Source organism: Apteryx mantelli, chromosome Z (genome assembly GCF_036417845.1).
Source record: "Apteryx mantelli isolate bAptMan1 chromosome Z, bAptMan1.hap1, whole genome shotgun sequence".
NCBI lineage: Eukaryota > Metazoa > Chordata > Aves > Apterygiformes > Apterygidae > Apteryx > Apteryx mantelli.
Window position 1 is genome coordinate 62,891,600 of NC_090020.1, and position 20,908 is coordinate 62,912,507.

The window sequence follows — 20,908 nt, forward strand, 5'->3', positions numbered from 1 at the left end:
GTGGCCTGTAGTAAACACCCACAACAGTGTCACCCATGCTAGCCTGCCCTTTGATCCTTACCCATAAGCTCTCGACTCGCTCTTCATCCACCCCTAGGCACAGCTCAATACATTCCAGTTGCTCTCTCACATAAAGAGCAACTCCACCACCTCGCTTTCCTGGCCTGTCTTTCCTAAAAAGCACGTAGCCATCCATGACAGCACTCCAGTCATGCAAGCTATCCCACTGTGTCTCTGTAATGGCAATGAGATCATGGCCCTGCAACCGCACACAGATCTCTAGTTCTTCCTGTTTGTTCCCCAAGCTGCGTGCATTGGTGTACAGGCATTTCAGAGAGGTCATCGAGCATGCAGGTTTCCCAGGAGGGGTAAAAGAGGGTCCTCCATAGCCACATCCCATGCGCACTTCCCTGGCTGCATTCACCTGTTGGAGGCATCCTGACTTGAGCAGTCTTTTGCCAACTACCCTGGCACTATAACTCTCCCCTTCCCCCATCTTTCCTAGTTTAAAGCCCTCCTCACCAGCTTGGCCAACCTGTTGGCAAAGACACGCGTGCCCCGCCTCGTGAGGTGGATCCCATCTCTCGCCATCAGTTGTCGATCTTCAAACAGGGTCCCATGGTCGTAGAAACCAAAACCCTGTTGCCAACACCAGCGGCGCAGCCAGTCGTTAACCTGGAAAGTCCGTCTCCTCCTCCCCTCATCCACCCCCCTCACTGGCAGGATTGAGGAGAAGATGACCTGGGCTCCCAGACCCTTGACCACCATCCCCAGAGCTCTGAAATCCTGCTTGATGGTCTCCAGTTTGCCCTTGGTGTCATTGGCGCCCACATGGAAGAGCAGCAGTGGGTAATAGTCCGAAGAATGGACGAGCCTAGGCAGTCTTTGCATGACATCTCTCACACGAGCCCCCGGCAGGCCACAAACCTCTCTAGACAAGAGGTCAGGTCGACAGATAGATGCCTCCGTCCCCTGCAGCAGGGAGTCCCCCACAACAATCACCCGCCGCTTTTTCCGGGCGTTCCGGCAGAGCACAAGGTCTGTTGTCCCAGGTACTTCCCTGGCAGCCATGCCCATCTCCTCCCCATCCTGGAGGGCACTAAACCTGTTCTTCAGCTTCAGGTCTTCAGGAGGAGTAGGAGCCTTTCTCCTCCCACGAGCAGTGACCAGTTTCCAGTCTTCTTCTATGATGTTATGATGTACCATTTCACATGGCACAGAGCCCTCTGGCAACTCCACTGCTGCAGGGGGTTGGGACTCCTGGAGCTGTACAGTCTCCGAGAATACCCTGTCTATCTCTTGCTCTGCTTCTCGGATGCTGCGCAGCCTACTGACCTCCTCCCGTAACTCCCTTACCTGACGACACAACTCGTCAACAGCAGCACACCTCCTGCAGGAGAGCTGGCTGCCAGCCCAGGCCTCCCGGAGAGGCCCCAAGCACTCCCTGCAGCCTGAGACCTGTAGAGCCGCATCTACTGTCAGAGGGTCGGTCTGGGTCCAAGCCTCTGACACAGCAACTCCAACAGCTGCTGGGGAACGCGCTGTGCGGCGTGTCACAACCATACTTGAGGAAGCGTACACCACAGGGAACAGAAACGAAGGTACCTTCGCGCACCCTTCTGCGCAAACTGCTGCGCAAACTGCTGCGTCTGTTCGCTGCCTCTGTTAGCTGCGCTCTACCAGCTCTTGAGAGACCATGAACAGTCGAAAGAAATCAGCCCACAAACTGATGTTCCATGTGGAGGCGCTGACCATTACAGCACTTAGGCCAGTTCAATTCTAGCCAGTTCACTTCCTTAACCAGCTGTAGCAAAACAGAGAGAGGCAGAACTCACAGTCTACTTGTGATCCAGTCTCTCACAGGGCGACAGCCTTGCATTAACACTACGTTTACAAGGAAAACGCATACAGGCAATGAAATGACAATGCCTGAAATTAGTATATTTAAAACAAGGAGATAGAACTAGTTCTGGTTCTTCAATTTGCCTTTGGCAGTGCCCTTTGCAGCAGACGAAGCAGGAAGCAAGTAGAGGAACTGTCACTTGGGCATAATAGCTCCCTCACCCCTACCTTGCTCAGTGTGCAGCCAGAGAAAACAACAAACTTTACTGGATGCCACTTACTCCAGACCATCACTTACAGTGGTGCCTAAGTGATGTTCACATAGACCCCAGATGCTCAGGGAGCAAGGGACACACAGCTCTGTCCTTGCTGTCACTTCACTATTTCCCAAATGAAGACCTGTGGTTTGGGACCACATCAATAGTCCTAGGGGTCTGGGTGATTCTCATGTTTCCCCGAGTGACTGTGGTAAAGCCAGTTATAAACTTGTTCCTAATGCTCCATCTTATGTTAGCTCTAAAAACATGCATCACTGAATCTGACCGCTGGACTCAGTTTTGCTGATAATTTTGTAAGTACTGTCATGTTGACTAAATTTGCCTCTCAGTTACCTTGACCTCCCAGATATGTCTATGTTCATTTATACATACAGTGTTCACTGTAAGACTCATTTTTTTGTTTAGGGTTTACGTGGTGCCTTGCCAAGTGGGATGCAGTAACTAAGGCTCCCATACATTAACACCTTAAAAATAATCAGCAATATTCTTCATTTTTGTCTCTCTCTCAAATTCCCAACTAAAATCTTGCTCCATCAACTAGCAAAGTCTACAATATTACATAACCACACGGTGGTTTCACTAGCCAATGCACGCTCATTACACCTAATACCATCTACCAGATTCTTTACTTGGAATGGAACAAGCTTGGCACTGAATGACCACAGCAGAATAAGCAGCTTGTATTCTGACATACCCATTTGTTTCCTTAACACTCATGCATTTTATTTTATTCTTTTCCATACAAGGCAGTAGTGCTGAATGAGAACGATAAACCTTTTCACAAAGCAACCTCAGGCAGTCATTTCTCAATAATTAGTTCAAGCAGCCATCACTCACTCTAGAGCAGGAAGGAACTAAATTGCCAGGTCAAGGTACTTCTGGCAAAGGAAGAGTTGGTTGTGTTTCAATCCCCTTTCTCTATATCTGTTTTAAGTTATTTAATAGTGTGTTCAGGAAGGAACTCCTTCCAGTGGCTACCTAGATCTTTGAGAGGTTTCTGTTTTACTCATTGAGGCAAGAAAAGAGTAAATGAGAACGACCACATGTGAATGCTACATGATTACAACCATCATACTGTTAAGCTCCTTCTACTGGTTTGAATCTGCAAAATAACCTCTGCTATAACCACATGCTGTCATGTGCACACACTGACAGATGCTTCCCTGGCAAAACAAATACAAGGACAAAAGGCCCAGCATGCTGAATGTAGAAGATACTTCTAGTATACTAACAAAATTTAAAATACTGCCACCTAACCTGTTCCCAGTCTTTCCAAAGGATTTTGCCTGAGCAGCAGGGTAATCAGATCCTGGGCATCTGAAGGTGGTGCTTCATCCTTTTCAGGCCAGTTGATTTCATCTAGCAAAAAAGAAAATCATTTGTTATTATTTAAGTCTGGTCCCAACATCCAGCAAAAGCTGTATGAAAGCCTTCATACTAAGTTAGCAGTAGTCAGAGTTAAGGCAACTTTTTCAAGTTGCTTTCTGTTGCATACTATTTTTGACTTCAATACTCTGACACCTTCTCTGTACATGTATTTTTATGTCCCCATCTTCCTTGCAGGTATCCTTTAACCCAAAACAGTTTTTAACAGTAGAATAGAGCAATGCTTGGCTCATGGAAAGCTCTTGCAAAACACTAGCGACTTGTACACTGTCCCTCCTCCCCTGAAAGAACAATGTGGTTTAAATTCTAGTTCTGTTCCTGGAAACTGGTGATAAGGTGGACACAGCTGACCTGAACCAGCCATCACTGCTCAGATTTGTAATCCCTCTCTAATGCTAGTAGCTTCATTGAAGTCATTCCTCCCACGACTAAGGGAAGAGGTATGGGACCCTGTGGTCTGGAAAGATACATGCCAGCATAGCTTTTTTCCAAATCTCCTGTACTTTAGAGGAAAAAACTCACTTCCACTCCTACATCACTAAAGCCTTTTGAACTGCGTACCAAGTAACACCTAAATCTTGCAGCCAAGTTACACCCTGCAGCATGCAGGTAAGGTTGAATAGAAATTCTGCCAAACCTTCATTTATATTCAACAGTGGAAAACTGTGCCAGTTTCAATATGAACATGAACCTCATAGCAACTTACACAGCAATTTTTTGTCTGATTTTTAGCAGAAGCTGCCTCCACAAATGTAATATATTGCAGGTTTAGACAAAATTCTATACAAGTTGTTTGGGATTTTGGCATCAGAGAACCAGAGCACTAGGACCAACCGCAGGAGATGCAGAAGACTTCAGGATTGTGCTTTATGATCTATATTTTTCCATGATCAAAGGTTATACATGAATTCCATCTTTGCATTAAAGAGTTTAAAGAAAGATACTGAAGTAAATAGGCGTGACCTGTAACCTGTTTCTGGAGGGTTATTTTTAACCTGGATCATTTTAGGCATCTAGTTTACAGTTAGGCCTCCCACAGTTGTACGCACACAACTTGGGGGAAAAGAATGGCAACCTACAACACAGAAGAAAGGAGCTGAAATGAGAGAGCAAGAATTGAAGGTAGATTTTCATGTAGAATGTAGATTTCACCCTCAGAAATTGGAATTAAAATCTTGGATTCTGTAGCAAGGTTTCTGAAGTTTAATACAAAGGGACCTTACATTTTAGCACAGGAAACTTTTGCATCAAAAGAGTTCTCCTGTAGATATTGACAGAAAGAATGACTTTAGTAAATAAGGATATTTAAAAGAAAAGAAAAACCTGAAAAGTCAAAAGTGAAACAAGAAACTAAACTGACCAACAGCATTGGGGTGTGGATGGAAATGAATCAGGTTTATAAACACTCCTACAAATAATTTCTGCAAGGTAAGTGGGCAGATTCAAACAGATGAAGTTATTTACTTACATATCAGCTAAACTGTAACACATGACAATGTGGTTTATAAAAAGTAAAATTAATATGACATATGAAATGTAAAATCTAAAGTGCAAAATTTGTCATTAATTTTAGACTATTTCCTTCCCTCCTCCCAGCCAAAGAGTTGCCAAATGATATAAACACAAATGCATGCATGTCTGGAAATGCAATAAAAACATGAGCTATTTCCCTGTTTGCCTGCCTACAGCTTCTACTGCAGTTTAAATCTGATTTGGAATATAAAGCATGAATATGCATTGCAGCCACGGGGCATCAAGAACAAAGCCAGCATTTGCTGCTTGTGTTAATTAAACAGTTGATTCTCCCTGTTACTGAGGCCTTGGTGCATCACATCAGCAAACAGCATGGTTACAAATCCACAAACAGCTAGGATATTGTATAAAGAGGTCAGATAATGGATGGCAGTCACAAGTCCACTTCATTAAAGTTTACAAACACGCCTGGCTTGCAATGTCAGAGATGCAAAAATGTGAGATGACGACAGAATGTCTCCTTAAGCACAAAAGTAGATTTCTTGAGTTCTCAGAGAACAAGGAGGGGGAGGTTCAGTTAGTTTGGGATTTGGGGGGGGGGGGGGGGAGGGGGGGGAGATTGGTGATGGTTTTTGGTATTAGCTAGTGGACCTTTTACGCAAATCATAAAACATGCTGGGAAATACTAACAGAGGTGCCATTATGTTAAACTTCTGGCATAAGCAGAGGCCTTCTACATCTATGCATCCGGGAAATTTATGGAAATGGCAGGTAGGATAGTAAGTGAGACTGTTTAATTATCATTTAGTTTTGCCACAAGCTGCATAACAATAGTTAGGGTCAGCTTGCAGGTTAAGATCTAAAAGGTTATTGAATTTTAAATGAAAAAAGAACAGATGTTACAGAAATAACATTACACTACAACAATGTCCAATGAAATCATTAACAATCTGTGAATTGAATTTGTTTCCTTTTCTTTCTCATTATTCATTATTTGGGAGACATTTGTTTTAGGGTTTTATTAAATCTTTTTTAATTTCTTCATTGTGCCATGAGGCATTTTCCCAACAATGAAAATTAATTTTAACCTTTTCTTCTCTGGTATAATTTCTTTACTAAAGACTGAAAGCACTGTGCTGTAGTGGCATTATTTGACTACTAGTACTGCTTTTCTTTTTCAAGCAGTGCAACTCAACCACTGTCCTCTACATTACTCCATTTCTGTACTCAGCAATAATGTACAGTAAGTTCAGCTTTTAGTCTAAATTTTGTTCTTATTGCTTTGACAGAAAATTGTGTATTACAGTATTACAACAATGGTGCCTTTTTTTGACCAAAACTAGCTTGAAAAACTAGTGTATGAGTAAAGTTTTAAATGGCTTTACTATTAATGAACTGAAATGTTTCACAGCAAGCTGAGAAATTTGTTTCTTTCTGATGATCCTCACCACTGATTACTTGTCCAAACAGCTCCTCCGGTGTATCTCCAAAGAATGGCACGCACCCAACAAGAAATTCATAAAGGATAATTCCCATAGCCCACCAGTCCACTGGCTTTCCATAACCCTGCCTCAGTATTACTTCAGGAGCTATGTATTCAGGTGTACCACAGACCTAATAATAAGAAAACAAACATGATGGTAAAATTAGTCTAACAGTACTAATTATGTTATGTTATTTACATTTATAATTTTTGAAATGTAAAATAATGTGGAAATATGGAGAAATGAAATTCAGTAGGTTTTAGGCTGTTGAGCTTGCATAAAATCTAATTGTTTTAAAATGACCTACTTACATTTTTAGGCATCATAATCATATTTGCATGTCTGTCATGCAAAGGATAGTTTCTTTTTTCATTTGCTTTAATATGTGGGAGTCTATCACAGCAAATATTTTATTTAACTTAAACATATCCTTATCTTTACATGAAAGTTGTGATGGTTTTATCTTAAGTAACTTTTACAGTGAACAGATTGTGAGCAACGGTAATGAGGCATGCTTAAAGAGAAATGGGCCATAGCAAGGATTTTAGCACCCTTGGTTGTACAATGCATCATGTGCTCCACAAGTACTCTGCTGAGACTTCTGAATTCCTTATAAAAAGAGCTTTCCATTTGTCTCTCTCACAGACTGACTGGAACACAATTAGGTTGTTCATCTTACTAACAGATGCTAATGTAGAAAGGAAAATAATCCTACAACAATCCACAGGGCACCAGTAAAAGTAACTGACATATACAATAGGAACACCAATGCAGAAATAAAAACAGTTTATACAGTACATTCTGCTCGCAAAACATGACTTCATTTGAACACTCAATGTAGAAATGAAAAAGGCTGTGTCTTACTTGTTTGTCAAGGAATTCTCTGGCATCCTTCTCAATGTGACCCTCATACAGATTGGTAGTCAAACTCATTAGCCCCACCTTAGACAGGCCAAAGTCTGTAAGCTTTATATGGCCCATGGATGTTACCAATAAACTGAAAATTAGAATGATCTGAAGTTACTGTAATATCATTCAATATTATGCACTTATTATTATACTGAGAGGAAAATGTTTCATCAGCACTGCAGAAATATAAAGACAATTTAAGAAGTAATTGTACCAGGTAGAGAACAAAGAGGTTAAAAATCTGATACAGTCTTACATTTGTTACTGTTTTTACCAGATGTAAACAAACTATTTTTATACCCAATTGAACATCATCTTACAGGACCACGTTGAGTGGTAATAGTTAAATACATCCAGGTTTATAACATAAAATGCTTTGAAAAAAAAGAAGCAGACATCCTTCTGAAAGATCCATGACATTTAGTTTTTGAAACAAGGCAGGCATTTGCTATCTAACTTTTTTGAAAAAAATCAGATATTAAGTTAGCTGATAACTAATATTACAGTGGCATGAAGTATCACGCTATGAAAGTATTTCCACTCAACAGACATGATCCCAAATCTTCTTTTAATGTGGGACAGATAGAAGATTAACGGAGATACAACAATTACACCAATCACTACAGCTACGTGCTGTAGTGTTATTTACACATACAGGAGAGAGTCTGTATTTCTAAAGTATGCAAAAAAATGCAACAAAAAACATTTCCCAATCAGGTTGACCTGTTCTTTATATATACAAATATCTAAGTTGATGGTATTTTGTATTAAACAGTGTTTTAAGTATACTTAGAAAGATTTTTTTCTTAATGGATAAAATGCATTTCCCTTCATTTCAACCAGAAAAAATAAGTACATTTTTCTTTAGCTACTCTGATAGCCTGTTCCATCTTAAAGGGCTTTAAAAGAACACTTTTGGAAAAATATATTCTCTGTAATTGCAGGTAATGAAAATTCATAAATTGTGCAGAAATTGTGAATCTACATGACAACATTCACAATGAAAAACTCTGCATCATGCATAGTAAAATTATACCCTTCATATTTTATTTAACAATTTCAAAGTTTTTTTATGGTTGTATTCCTTATACATACTTGTCTGGCTTCAAATCCCTGTGTACAATTCCATAATTATGAAGGTATTCCAAGGCCAGAACAGTTTCTGCAAAGTACATCCTTGCCATGTCTACAGGTAAGGGACCCATATTCTTCATCAAAGTAGCACAGTCTCCACCTGTGGAAAAAGGACAAACATTCCAGATGGCGCCATAAATTCTTGAGGTGTATCAGCATAATCCATATATGCTGCAGAAGTAGGCATAAATTGTAGCCATAAATGCTTATTTTTCAGCCAGATCATTTCCATGATCCAGTTTACCATGTAGCCACACCAACCATTGTACTGCCAAACCGCGTGAAGCTGGGAGTGACTGGTACAAGGGTTCAGCTGGAAACCAATTAAGCCCGTACTGCCACTGAAAAATGCCCGAACAACCATAGCCTGGGTATTTCATCTTGCACTCTCTCTGTCCACTGTGTTTTCCTTCAACATCAGCACCTTTGCAAATTGCTTCGTCTTCTCTCTTTGAAAAATCACTATTGTAAATACCCCAGGACTTGCTGATGAAAATTTAAAATCCAGAAAAGCAAACAGCATTTTCACATGAACTTCAAATGCTAGGACTCTTATGATTATATTCTATGAGGAACTTACTCAAGGAGCAGTTATTTCCTATTATAGTTGTAGCACAAGCATTTTACAAGCTCCCACCAGTAGATAACAACTGGGAAGAAAGCCATCTTGGTTTTGGATTTAGATACTAAACAAGTATTGCCAGAGCACAGAGGACACACAGGGGGCCCTTCTAAATGCAAGTACCACATGGGTTATTTTCCTTTCTTGGTGTTAGGAAACCCTGTTCTTCCATAGTAAAAGAAAAGAGATACTTTACCTTCTACATATTCCATGACCATACATAAATGGCGTCTTGTTTCAAAGGAGCAATACATGCTGACAACAAATGGATTTTCTGCAAATGTCAGGATATCCCGCTCAACAAAAGCCTGTTGGATTTGGTTTCGGAGGATTAGATTCTGCTTATTAATTTTCTTCATGGCAAATCTTTGTCTGGTTTCCTTATGTCTCACAAAATAAACAGCGCTGAAGAAGTTCAAATGAAAGAAAAGAAAGGGGTGCGCGTGAATAACTACATTAAAAATGTATTTTTAAATATATTTGTAAAAATAGGTACATATATTTTAAGCCACTGTATATGTATTAGAAAAAAATTGGCTTTAGTTTAACATAGCTGACAAGCCTTTCACATCTGAGAATGGCTAAAGACCTCATTTTGTTTCATCACGAGGATAAGCCTCAGTCAACACATTAGCACACAAGTTAAAAACAAACAAGCCCCAAACAAAACCAACGAAAAAGAAGAAATAAAAAGCTCTGAACAAATATTGTAAATGCTCTCAGCCCATATAGATTTTGGGCGTCTCCACCAGCAAAGGATTATATACAAAAAACAGCTATGACATAATGTTATAAATCACTCTGACAAATGCTCATTCTGTAAGTATGGTGTCATATAATTATGACTCAGACACTATCCAGGGGATTCTAAAACATGTCACAAGTTTCTCATGCAGGTTTCACCTGCAACCTCAGAAGTTGCTTAATGGGTGGTTCCTTCATTGCCAAGTGTAAAATGCATCATCTTCTGTACTTGTTCAGGCCTCGACACCAACACCGATCTGTATCAGGGCAGGTCACTAGCAGGTAATTTGAAAGATCACTGTATTAACTACACAGTAATATGTTATGCTGCATCTTGACATGCAGAATTTCCACTGGGGTATTGAGTACAAAGTTTTCCTTAAGCTTGGTTAGATCAGGTCAAGACAGTGGGGGAAGCAGAGTGAAAGAAAACCTCACACAGACAAGCTACTTTCCTTGCCATGCTCAGGAAAAGGAATCACCCTGCTGTGAAACACTGACACAGGACATTACTGCTGCATTTCTCAAAATCCCTTGAGGCAAATCCTGAAAATGTTTGTCTTGCTTGAAATCCACTTTGCAGCATTTAATGCTTGTAGCATCTCCAGTATATGATTACCACAGTAATGAGTGTTTATGGAAAGAAAGGATGAAAAGAGAAAATAGAGGAAAAAAATGGGACTGAATTATGTAGTTTTTAAATTCAATCTGGTGTCCCCATGAGGTCCAATTATCAGCATACAGTTATTTAAATGAAAATGGGGATTCTTGCCTTACTATTTTTATGAAGAGCTCCACACAGCTACCAAAGTTACAGTCACTTTAAAAAACAAAAAACAAAGAACAAAAAAACCTTCTGATTTCCTTTGTGGAGTACTTTCCTTGACAAGAAAGTTTCTCTTATTGATTCCAAAGGCTGAACTATCCAACTATCCCTTTCTCTTGTCTGAGGGTAGGGCAGGTAAAAGACATTACACATTATGAAACCAGGGGAAAAACACCTTGGGCAAAACCCAAGACAAACCCCGCCCTTAGGGCCTCTTACACAGCCTTGCTCCCTCATGCCCCTCCCAAGCTCAAAAACCCCTAGTGATTCAGCTCAGCACTTCAGCTCTCCTCCCTGCTGGCTTCATGCCTTCTGTCCCACACCTCTTCTCACTCCTCCCCTCACATTCATTTCTTTTCTCCACCCCCTCCTTACAACGCTTTTCCTTTGCTTTCCTTTATGGTCTGTCTTTCCTCTCTCCCTTTTATTGCCATCTCTCCTGCCAGTCAGTCTCAACTTTTTAATTTCTTGCAATTTCGTCTTTTCCCTATTTCAGTGCTCTTGGTTCGCTCCTGGAACATAGAAGAGTGAGCCTTTTGGGTGCCTAAAGCCTCGATCCTTAAAAACAAAACAAAAAAACCCACCCACGTTGTATCAATCCACTGAACTTAACAGATTTCTGGGCAGGCAGCTCTCTGGCAGGCCTACAACTCTGAATGCAGAGCCTTCTCAGAGCTTAAATTTGGACAGCATGTCAAGATGAACTTTTGAAAGATGGATATTAGCAAGAGCATATTATTACAGCATCTTAATAATTCCTTTGCATACCATGTGGACCTGTACAGTCATTACCACCATATTTAATGATGAAGAATCAGTAAGGCTGACTATCCTCCAGGAAATACATGTTGGTCATGTTCCCCCAGGTCTCTAAATTGCATTCTCCAGTCTTGTAATCACAGGAAGATAATTGCATGCATTTCTACCAGAATTCAGTAATACACAAATCCTCAGAAAAAAATTGTTTAGTTCAAGGTGCAGCAGAATCACAAGATGGAAGCAACATACTACGTGTCTCTCACATTTATGTGTACATACACAGCTTACACTGTACAAAGTGATTTTAAATTTTTATCTTCAACATAATTAAGTTTATATCATTACTTATTCACATCCTCCTTTGTGTACCACAGTACCAGAGCAAACAGCATTTACGCTTTACAAAGAAAACTATGCCCTATACAGCAGCACTTTACTCCTGTTGAAGACTTCCGTTCTTTCTCCAACATACTGCAAATTCACTGCAGTTTTGCCATTCCCCCAACCTACCAGTACTCTAAGCACACTCACAACTGCTTTCTGTGTTTACTGAGAACAAATGTCCGGTAATACTAGAGACAGATCCTCACACAAAAAGAAAGCTCAATGAAGGGTGTTCATTAGTTTTCAGTGGTTCTGTCCAACTACTTTAGAAAGAGAAGTGGCCTCATTTTCTACTTCCTTGCTAATTCATTCCATCTTCTCAAAAGATCGTAAATGTGATTGGTAATATAAAAGAAGTCCCTAATGAAACTAAAGCAGCATCGAGGTAAATCCACTGTTTCTATGTCCAAGCACCTTTGCCTTGAAAGGAGTGAAGGAGCACAGGACTGTTACAGTAGTATGCTGTTGAAAACTTTACTCAGTTTCTTGACCTTGGCCACTAATTACTCAGCTCATGATTCTCAGTATATTATAAAGACAACTGTAATTCTAGGATTCCTTCATACAAAAGCAGTGCCCTTCCCAGAACATCCACTTGCCCTGTCAACCCATTTGAGCACAGTGGGTTGCCATCTTTGCCTGTGAAGCCACAGAGTGGCTTTGTCGGGGCCTTCTACGTTTTCAAAGAAACAATTTGCTTTCTCACCTCCCTCTTCCTATTTTCATAACATGGCTACAAGAGATTTCTAAAACAATCTCTGCAATTTCACTGTACAGGCCTCATCATGTACACAAGTGTCCTGTGTTTTATTGATGTCATATTTCATCACGATAAGTTTACTTTTCAAGGGAAATCTATTCATAAACTTTGGGATTGTCCAAATATGACCTTCTTTCACTTCTAACATAAATCATCTTCTTCAGCTTGGAAAAAAAAACCTCTCTAAAATACCTTTTTTCTGCTAGGCACAAATACAAAACATGGATACACGTGTGTAAGATGACAAGAGAAATGACGACCAGGTTCCTCAATTGCTCCAACTTAACTATAATGCAATCTCTCCTCCAAATCTTACAACACCGATTTCTATTCCCTTAAATTATTTATAGGCTCCAGCCCTAGTTTAAAGTTCCTTCAATAACCTCATCTTTTAGCCCTATTGTGTAATCTAGTCTACATTCACTGCTTTAGGCCAACATAGCTGTGTCAATTGCTTTGACCTGATTCTCTACTTTGTTAAAGGACCTTGAAATCCTTGTGGAAACACAGGTACTGTGTTTACTATATTTACTGTTTAAAAACTATAGCTGCTAACCAAGAATTATGCTTCATTTTCATAAGCAATATCCTGACTGCTAAATTCTGTATTACCCTGGAATTAGTCCGAGTTTTCTCCAGCGTAGGGGAGCCATTTGGGCACCTGTGAGTAATGTTACGACAGTATAAGTTTACAAGTAGTTATTTAAGACCACAATTTACATAGCAACGTTCCACCATTTCCTAGCTAGATGATGGCCGTGACCACATCAGATTTATGTGGGGGTATGGAGGAAATGCCAGCACTCCTAGTAACACTAGCCAGTGCGGTGGGGGCATTCAAAGCCCTGGCACACAGTGCACAGCCTCCTTCCAGCAACATTTCAGACATATCCTAACCTGCCTAGTATCAAATGAGATGCTAGCCATAGGAAGATGAGAACACGTGGCTGTGATTCTCCTCTCACAACTAGTACTAGTCCTAGTTCTTTCAATACTTCCATAGATCTTAGCCAATAAAAGCAACTCTCTATATCTAACAATAGTAACTTCTATCTTTATGGCAGCTAGTAAACATAGGTGCAAAATGGTGAAACCACTGCCCAGATTTCCTGAGTAAGCTTTGTAAGAAGAACTGGTCTGTATTTGTAGAAGAAATGTTCAAGAAACTGAGCTCTTCATCAGTCTGTCGCATGCTGCACATTCAGGAAGGACGCAATTCAAGACATTCAGCACTGTAACATTCTTTCTCTACCACTGGAGATAACAGCAGTAGCTCCCACTATTAGATCCTCACATACAGATTAGCTACAGAGGAAAGATAAGGCACACGGCCTACAATGCACTGAGAAGGGAGACTCACTCTGAGCAGTCCACCAGTTCACTGAAGTTCACCATTTTGAGTAAGTCTATGATGAATATAAGAACCCCATAGCACAAAAATCACTACTCTCTATTTTCTAAGCTGCACTGTAAAGCTATAGACTTCTAGGAACCAAAGCCTTTTACTCTTTGTGGACCAGTCACCAACAGGGATAAACAGAAAAGAAATACAGTTTGTTTTATTTGTGGTCCTTTCAGAGGTGCTGCTACTTAAGTGAGCCTACATAGCTGCCCCCACCCCCCCACTCTCCCACACTTCCACTCCTGATTTGGTGACTGCCAGACTGATGAACTGATCTGACTGACAGGGGTGCTATTTTGCAGCTGGGAAGCTTCCTTAGTCCCATTCTCAATACAACTGCACATGAGCCAGTACTGTCAACTGGGTGAAGAAGAGACAAGAATGAGTACCAAGGGTTAGGGGCAGCAGCTGCTCAAGCCAACACCACCTCTGAGAGTTAACAATTTATCAAGCAACACCAACAGTCAGTATGTCGTGTACGCCTTGACATAATAATCTTTGCAGAAGTAAAAGCATTCCACGCAGCTCCTAAAGTAGCACTGTATTTTTGCTTTACGCTTATATGTTAGTACAGGTTCTCTTTACTAAGACCACTCTCTTCCCTGAAATCAAATGTAACCTCTACTTTGTTCGGCTGGTTCATGAAAGCAGGCTGATATGAAACTTGAGGGGTTGGACTACCTGCTGCCTCTTGAGAGCTGAAATAATTTGGGGGAAGAAAAAAAAAAAAGGTTGCTATGATGGCAGTAAAAGTATAAAACTGGGAAAGCATAAAAAGTTTTGGCTGCCTGAAAAAAAGTCAAACAGACAGCTTGTGAAACCATTAATGACTTGGCCAGCATCCTACATATTTACTGATTCACAGCTTGTTTAACTTCTTGTATATTCCCAACCACTCCCAAAAGCCTGATACACCTCATCTACTATACAGTCATTTAATTGCACTACAAATGAGTTTACCCAACCAATTAAAAGCAAAGAACTGCTAAGATATTTACTCAAACTTTCACAAAACCAATGGTTTATATTTAAACTCATCAACTTTAACGTATCTGACAAATCTTTGCTACAGCATGCCAAGACCAACAATTACTCTTTCAAGCAGTAAAAGCTTTCCATTTCACTAATGGAGGCAAAAACACCACAGTAAAATCAAAGACACCAGAAGGTATGCTTTTTTTTTTTTTTTAAATTTGGTTCAGAATGAAACCCTCCATTATAACCTCGAAATAAACAAAATATTGCAATATCATACTAAATCTTTACTCAGCACAAAATATGCCCACTGATGTATTTCTGAGAATAAATCAATGAAGCACAGGTAGACTTCACACATATTTAGGTTATTTCAAGAAGTTAATAGCCTGGAAAAATGCAGAAGAGGAAAAAAAAAATCCTTGTACATAGTAACAATAATTTTTATTTCAGCTGCTTATACTTGTAATAAGCTGTGATAAACACCTAGGGGTTAGTTTATTGCTTTGTATTAACAGATATGTTTAATTATACTCCATTTTATGGACAGGTTAAAAGGAGTGCTGGTAATAGTGATGTGTTCCCCTTTAGACCTGATCGTAAGTTTTCAGTAAATCAACCACCAATTGTATGGCACTAATGCAAAAAATGCTTAATACTTACAAAAAAGTCAGTTGATATTACTGTTCCTCTTATCTGATACACCAGAATGGAAATCTTCAAGCACACAGGTACTTTTGAGAAAATGGTATCCTAGAAGATTTAGGAGCTCAAGCCTTCTCAGCTTTCAGCAGCATAAGGGACTAGGTGCAAAAGTCACTTTTGAAAGTGATTTCAAATTTTATTAAAAAGTACTTTTAAAAGTAGCCTATTTTCACACAGTTCACTGAATGCGTTCCTTATGCTCTACATTAGTCGCTAGTGGGCTACATCTTTATTTTCTTTCTTGTTCTTGATTTTTCTTGTTTCATTTAAAACAAAAAACCAAAACAATGAAATTCACTTTGTTATTGTTTAAGTATGGAATAGCATCCTACTAAAACTAATGATATTTTCCATTTCTAATATTACCACAGTGTAAACCACAGATACTCAGAAGCCAGCCTACCTCTGTTTTCAGTTTTGATAGAAGGACAATAATGATTCAAATAGAATCTGGATACACTCCAAACTGTTCACCCTAAATTAAATCTTTCCTCACAAATTTACCAGGGTCTCATCCAACTTTTACCACATTTATATTGCCAGTTTTACAAATTACGTTCATTAAGGTCTTTCACATAACAGATATTGATTTTCCCCTCCGTAAACAAAGATTTCACATGAAGAATAATCTTGCATGTCTACATCATACACGCCATAGTAAGCCTTGATTTTTCTTCTTTTCTTTTCCAGCTTTTCAAATCCTTACTTGTCCTGTTGTTTCAAATGGACAGTTGTCTCTAGTCTATGCTTCTTGATGGCTGATCAAGGCTCCTTCTGACTGTAAAAATCTAAGCAGCAAGAGCCACAGACCTATGGAGCCTCTGCCTTCGGGCAGCAAGCTTCACATTTCTGGTCTCAACATACCCTTCTGCATCCATTCCCTCCTTTCCCCCACTCCCACCCATCCTAAAACTACTTGAAAGCTGGGCAGGTCTAGTGACTCAGACATCCGTTTCTCCTACACGTACCAACCACACACAGCTCTTCTCATCCTCCTCCGATAAGACAAAGAGGAAACTGGGTAGGAGATGAAAGGGGGAAGGGAGGGGATGAAGCAGCTGCCAAGGGAAGGAGAGAGTGATGTAGCCAGCGAGGAGCAGCAGCCGCTGCAAACTGCTGGGGAAAAAGGCCTTTGAAGTCCTGGAGTATTTGAGAGTAACTAGCATACAGTAATGAGTTTGCCTAAGGAGCAAATTCTGCCTAAGGAAATTCTGAGGGGATCAATCCAGGAGAGGTTAAATAGAGAGAAGTTGTATTTGGATATTTATGTAATTTTAATGCAAATTACGCTATTTTCTTCTGGCTTGTTGATGAACTATGTAAGCAGGTCTAGATACAAGTAATAGCCTCTACACGCACTGTTATGACCAACAGCACTAAAGAGTACTAAATGTTTCCTGTCCCATCAGGGCTCAGGGTTACCTTTAACTAAATAAACCAGAGAAAGGCATTCCTGAGCCCACAATCCTCAGGCCTTTAAATCTGAGTGCAAAATTCCAGTGGAAAGAGCACAAGCGCTTTATCTTCTACATCCAGGGACTCTTCAAAGAGTGTCTAGTCCTATGAGGTTGTTGCTGCTCCCTATTCAAGCAGGGAAACTTAAGAATCAGCCTAATTTAGTCATTGCCAAAGAGCAGCATGGCCGCCTCCTTTGCTGCTGTTCTGTGATGCAGCCTCATTTGGGGGTGGGCTCCTCACCTCATGATGGTGAACCCATGCATGTCTCTTGGCCATTCAGTTTAGATCAACAGTCTAACAGCCTTGATCTGTTTTAGTGCAGAGAATGAGCCAATCAAGGGTCTAACAGATAGTATCTGAACAAAAAAAAAGAAATGGAGATTGAAGACTACTCTATTTACTGGTAAACAGAATCTCTGTACTGCATTTCCAAAAATATTTTGTGAGCTCATTTAAGACATGGGCTACCATAATTTTGTCTTGGTTTTCCAGGACATCCCCAGAAGACTCACATACTATTGGGCAGTAAGTTACATGCTTTCCAAGTACCTCCAACCAAACTCCAACCATATAACAGCAATTTCTTAAAAGCCAATTGGATAAAATTTGAGGGTAAAAGAATGCCTACAAAAAACAACAAAATAATATTGGCCTAAGGAAATTGTTCCTACTTTATTGGTATTTTTAGTACAAATAAGCACTGTTTTTTAATAAATTGTGTCCCTAGAAATTAAGTTACATTCTGTTTCACATTTCCAAAAACACTCATTTCCAGTATTAAAACAGTGACTTTAAATCTGGCTTTTGATTTATTCAAATTTCATTTTTGGCATTACACAATACCCACTTCTGAAGAATTTCTGTGATGCAGTATTTAGTATTTTAATTCACTGCAGTGCACAATAATTCATTATTGCCTAGCAGGCTTTCCAAAAAGTTTCTCTTGTGAACTTTAAATAGTAGCAATGAAACAGGAAAACTGAATTGAGAAAGCAGCAGAGAAAACGAACTCCCTCACAAAAACATCCCTGCAGTAAGAAATAATGTGAAGTTTCCAAAATGAAATGCAAAAGAACTGTTACACTCATGGATTACTCACCCATAAGCTCCATTACTAATCAGCTTAATTGTTTCAAAATCGCTTTCCCGAGGTTTTCTCCGTAGCTTCAGTGAGGTATTAGAGCTCTTCAAAGTAAAAAAGGAGAAAGAACAAAGTTAATACAGTACATTTTTTCAAAATCAGGGAATAAACACAAATCGAACATCCTCGGGCTGCCACACCCCAGTGAACCAGTTAGCTGCACTGGTAGCAAAGTAAGAGACCAAAGGGGTCCCTGAGGCAAAGATGCCTTCTCATCAGAAAGGCAGCTGTTATACTGCAGCTATCTGTCCACTCATCTACACATTACATCTACACATTAGCGTTACAGCAGGCTGGCCTGAAGCCAGAATGGCAAACAAATTATTGGCAATTCCTATCTGGAGTTACGCACTTCTGTGAATCCCACTAAGCGCTCACTGGCTATTGCCTTCCCATTTTAGTAAATCAGATTCCGGCAGTACAGCCTGATAGTAACAATGTGTAGATGAGCTCTTGCTCATACAAACAAAATCGTACACATTTCTAATTAGTGTTGTCTGCAATCATTTAGGCTAGACTGTAAAAAGAGACACACAAAATGAAAAAGAAAAATACAGGAGAAAAAAATGCAATAATTATGACCATTACCGACCTCACCTACTTGTACACCAGAACATTTTCAAAATGGAGTTACCCTAACTGCTGCACAACCTTTTTTCTAGCTATATTTTTTAACTTATCTGGTCTTAAAGATGGAAGAGTGAATTAGCAAAATGGAGAGAGGGGAGGAAGATTTCCAAAATAATTCCATGTTCCAAACCCACAAGATCTTTTTCAGGACGTTTTCTAAATCTCTGAAAAGTTCTGTGAGCCCTATCTAGGCAGTTCTATCATAGTTACAGCTGAAATTAGACCTGGTTGGAACATTTTCAATGAAATACTTTTTGAAGAACAAATTCAGTGCAAGAAGATTAGCATGTTAATAGAATGAATTACACAACAACAGAAAGTGATGATTTATTAAACTGTTTAGCCCCTTCACCCACCAATACAGAACTCTTCCTAATTTCATACTTATGATTATTTTGAATGATACTATGCTTCACTTTTCTAAATGTTTCCTGCCACTTCCTGTGTGTATTTACTCCACAGATATCTTTAAGCTATGTTTACTGCACAAAAACACTTTCAGAAAGTGTTTCCAAATATTTACTCTGTATTTTTCTTCCCTGATTTCATTTCATCACCCCCAAGTTATGTTCCTTCATTACACTGCATTAACCTTCCTTTATTTCTTCAACTTTGATATTTGTATTTGCACAACACAATTACCTTAGAATTATGACTTCTTAGCCACTGCTGAGCTGGTTTGCACATAGGCTCTCTCCAGTTTGCACTTTTAGATTCTCCTTGTAAGTCAGCACTTCCCTTAAACGTTTTAGTTATTACCTACTGACTTTTCTTCAATTTGTCAGCATCCTTCCACAAGATAACAGCCAGGTCTAATATGGTATTTTAAACATTGTGAAAATGAACCAAAGCAGCGGAGTAGGGAACTGTCATAGCTCTGGAAGCCTTTAAAGGTGGCATTTTGCCCTAAAATCAGAAATTATCTCAAGGTGATAAGACATCCAGCAGAGAATGATGTCTTTTCTGTAGCATATCAGAACTAGTTTACCAGATACCTCATGACGTTATTTTAAACTCTAACATTTGTAAATGCCAGTTAAATGCCAAAACTGCATGGGCTCCTCCTTTCTATCAATTTGCACTGAAAATCTATACTAAATTGCTATTGCAACATTTACTCTGTTGACTAAAATCCAAGGTATACAAACTTTTTTTTTTTTAAATAAAAATTTTAACCGTAAAATTCGAACCCAGCACAATATTCAACTGAATCAAATCCACCAACCTGCTTCCCCTTGGTTTCCCTGAACAAGCATCTGACAAAATATTAGAGACCCATTATTTTGCTAAAATATTTTCAGACACAGGTTCTGATGAACAACACACAGTCTTCCCCATTGCAAACTGGCTTTCTGAATCAAGGCTATTCCTAAACTCACTCACTTCCTCCTCTTCTCTTCACTGGACCTGTTCAGGCTCTCTTAACAATTTGATGATTAGCTGCCTCTGTTAAAAGCTATTTAAAATACTTTGTTTTTAGGAAAGAGCTTTAAAGTCCTTCCAAAAAGGAAAGTAAATACATTAAACAAACAGAAATAAAGGAGGCATCAGCAAAATAGTGGAATTTTTGATAAAACAAGCTCAGCATCATGAACACACGGTAACTTGATGGACACTAAAGATACTACTACATCTAGAAAAACAGGTAGAAAATTCTATTTGTTGCTAGCCTATCTGCTGTGCACCACGGTGCTAGTCTGAGCATTAACCACTGCTCTGTTTAACGTACTGTTTGCAGATACGGGCAGAAAATTCGGGTGGGGGGAATGAAACAACGTGTGTTTATTTTTCTTTACTCAGATTCAGTAAAAGCAGTATTGTAACAGGAAAACTTACACTTATTGATTCATCCGTTTCTGGAGTTTCTGCTGTTCCATTGTCATAGTTAGCTAACTGAGCTATTTCTAAAAAGAAAAAGATTAGAAACTTCATTGTAAACTGTGTTAATTACAAAACTTAATTAAGCAGAAAACTAAAACCTGAAAAGTGTCACTTT

The 20,908-nt window shown here is 39.5% G+C and overlaps 1 protein-coding gene across 1 annotated transcript in view; it reads right to left on the reverse strand.

The window, feature by feature from the left end:
* The window catches only part of MAST4 (microtubule associated serine/threonine kinase family member 4), a 99,087-nt gene that overhangs the window by 22,886 nt on the left and 55,293 nt on the right, over window positions 1–20,908 (reverse strand). The window contains exons 11-17 of the mRNA XM_067316435.1: window positions 20,749–20,816; window positions 18,241–18,326; window positions 9,325–9,533; window positions 8,468–8,606; window positions 7,328–7,460; window positions 6,428–6,593; window positions 3,378–3,479 (exon numbers count right to left, since the gene is read on the reverse strand). Coding sequence (XP_067172536.1) covers window positions 3,378–3,479; window positions 6,428–6,593; window positions 7,328–7,460; window positions 8,468–8,606; window positions 9,325–9,533; window positions 18,241–18,326; window positions 20,749–20,816 — 903 coding nt within the window. The remainder of the gene's footprint in view (window positions 1–3,377; window positions 3,480–6,427; window positions 6,594–7,327; window positions 7,461–8,467; window positions 8,607–9,324; window positions 9,534–18,240; window positions 18,327–20,748; window positions 20,817–20,908) is intronic.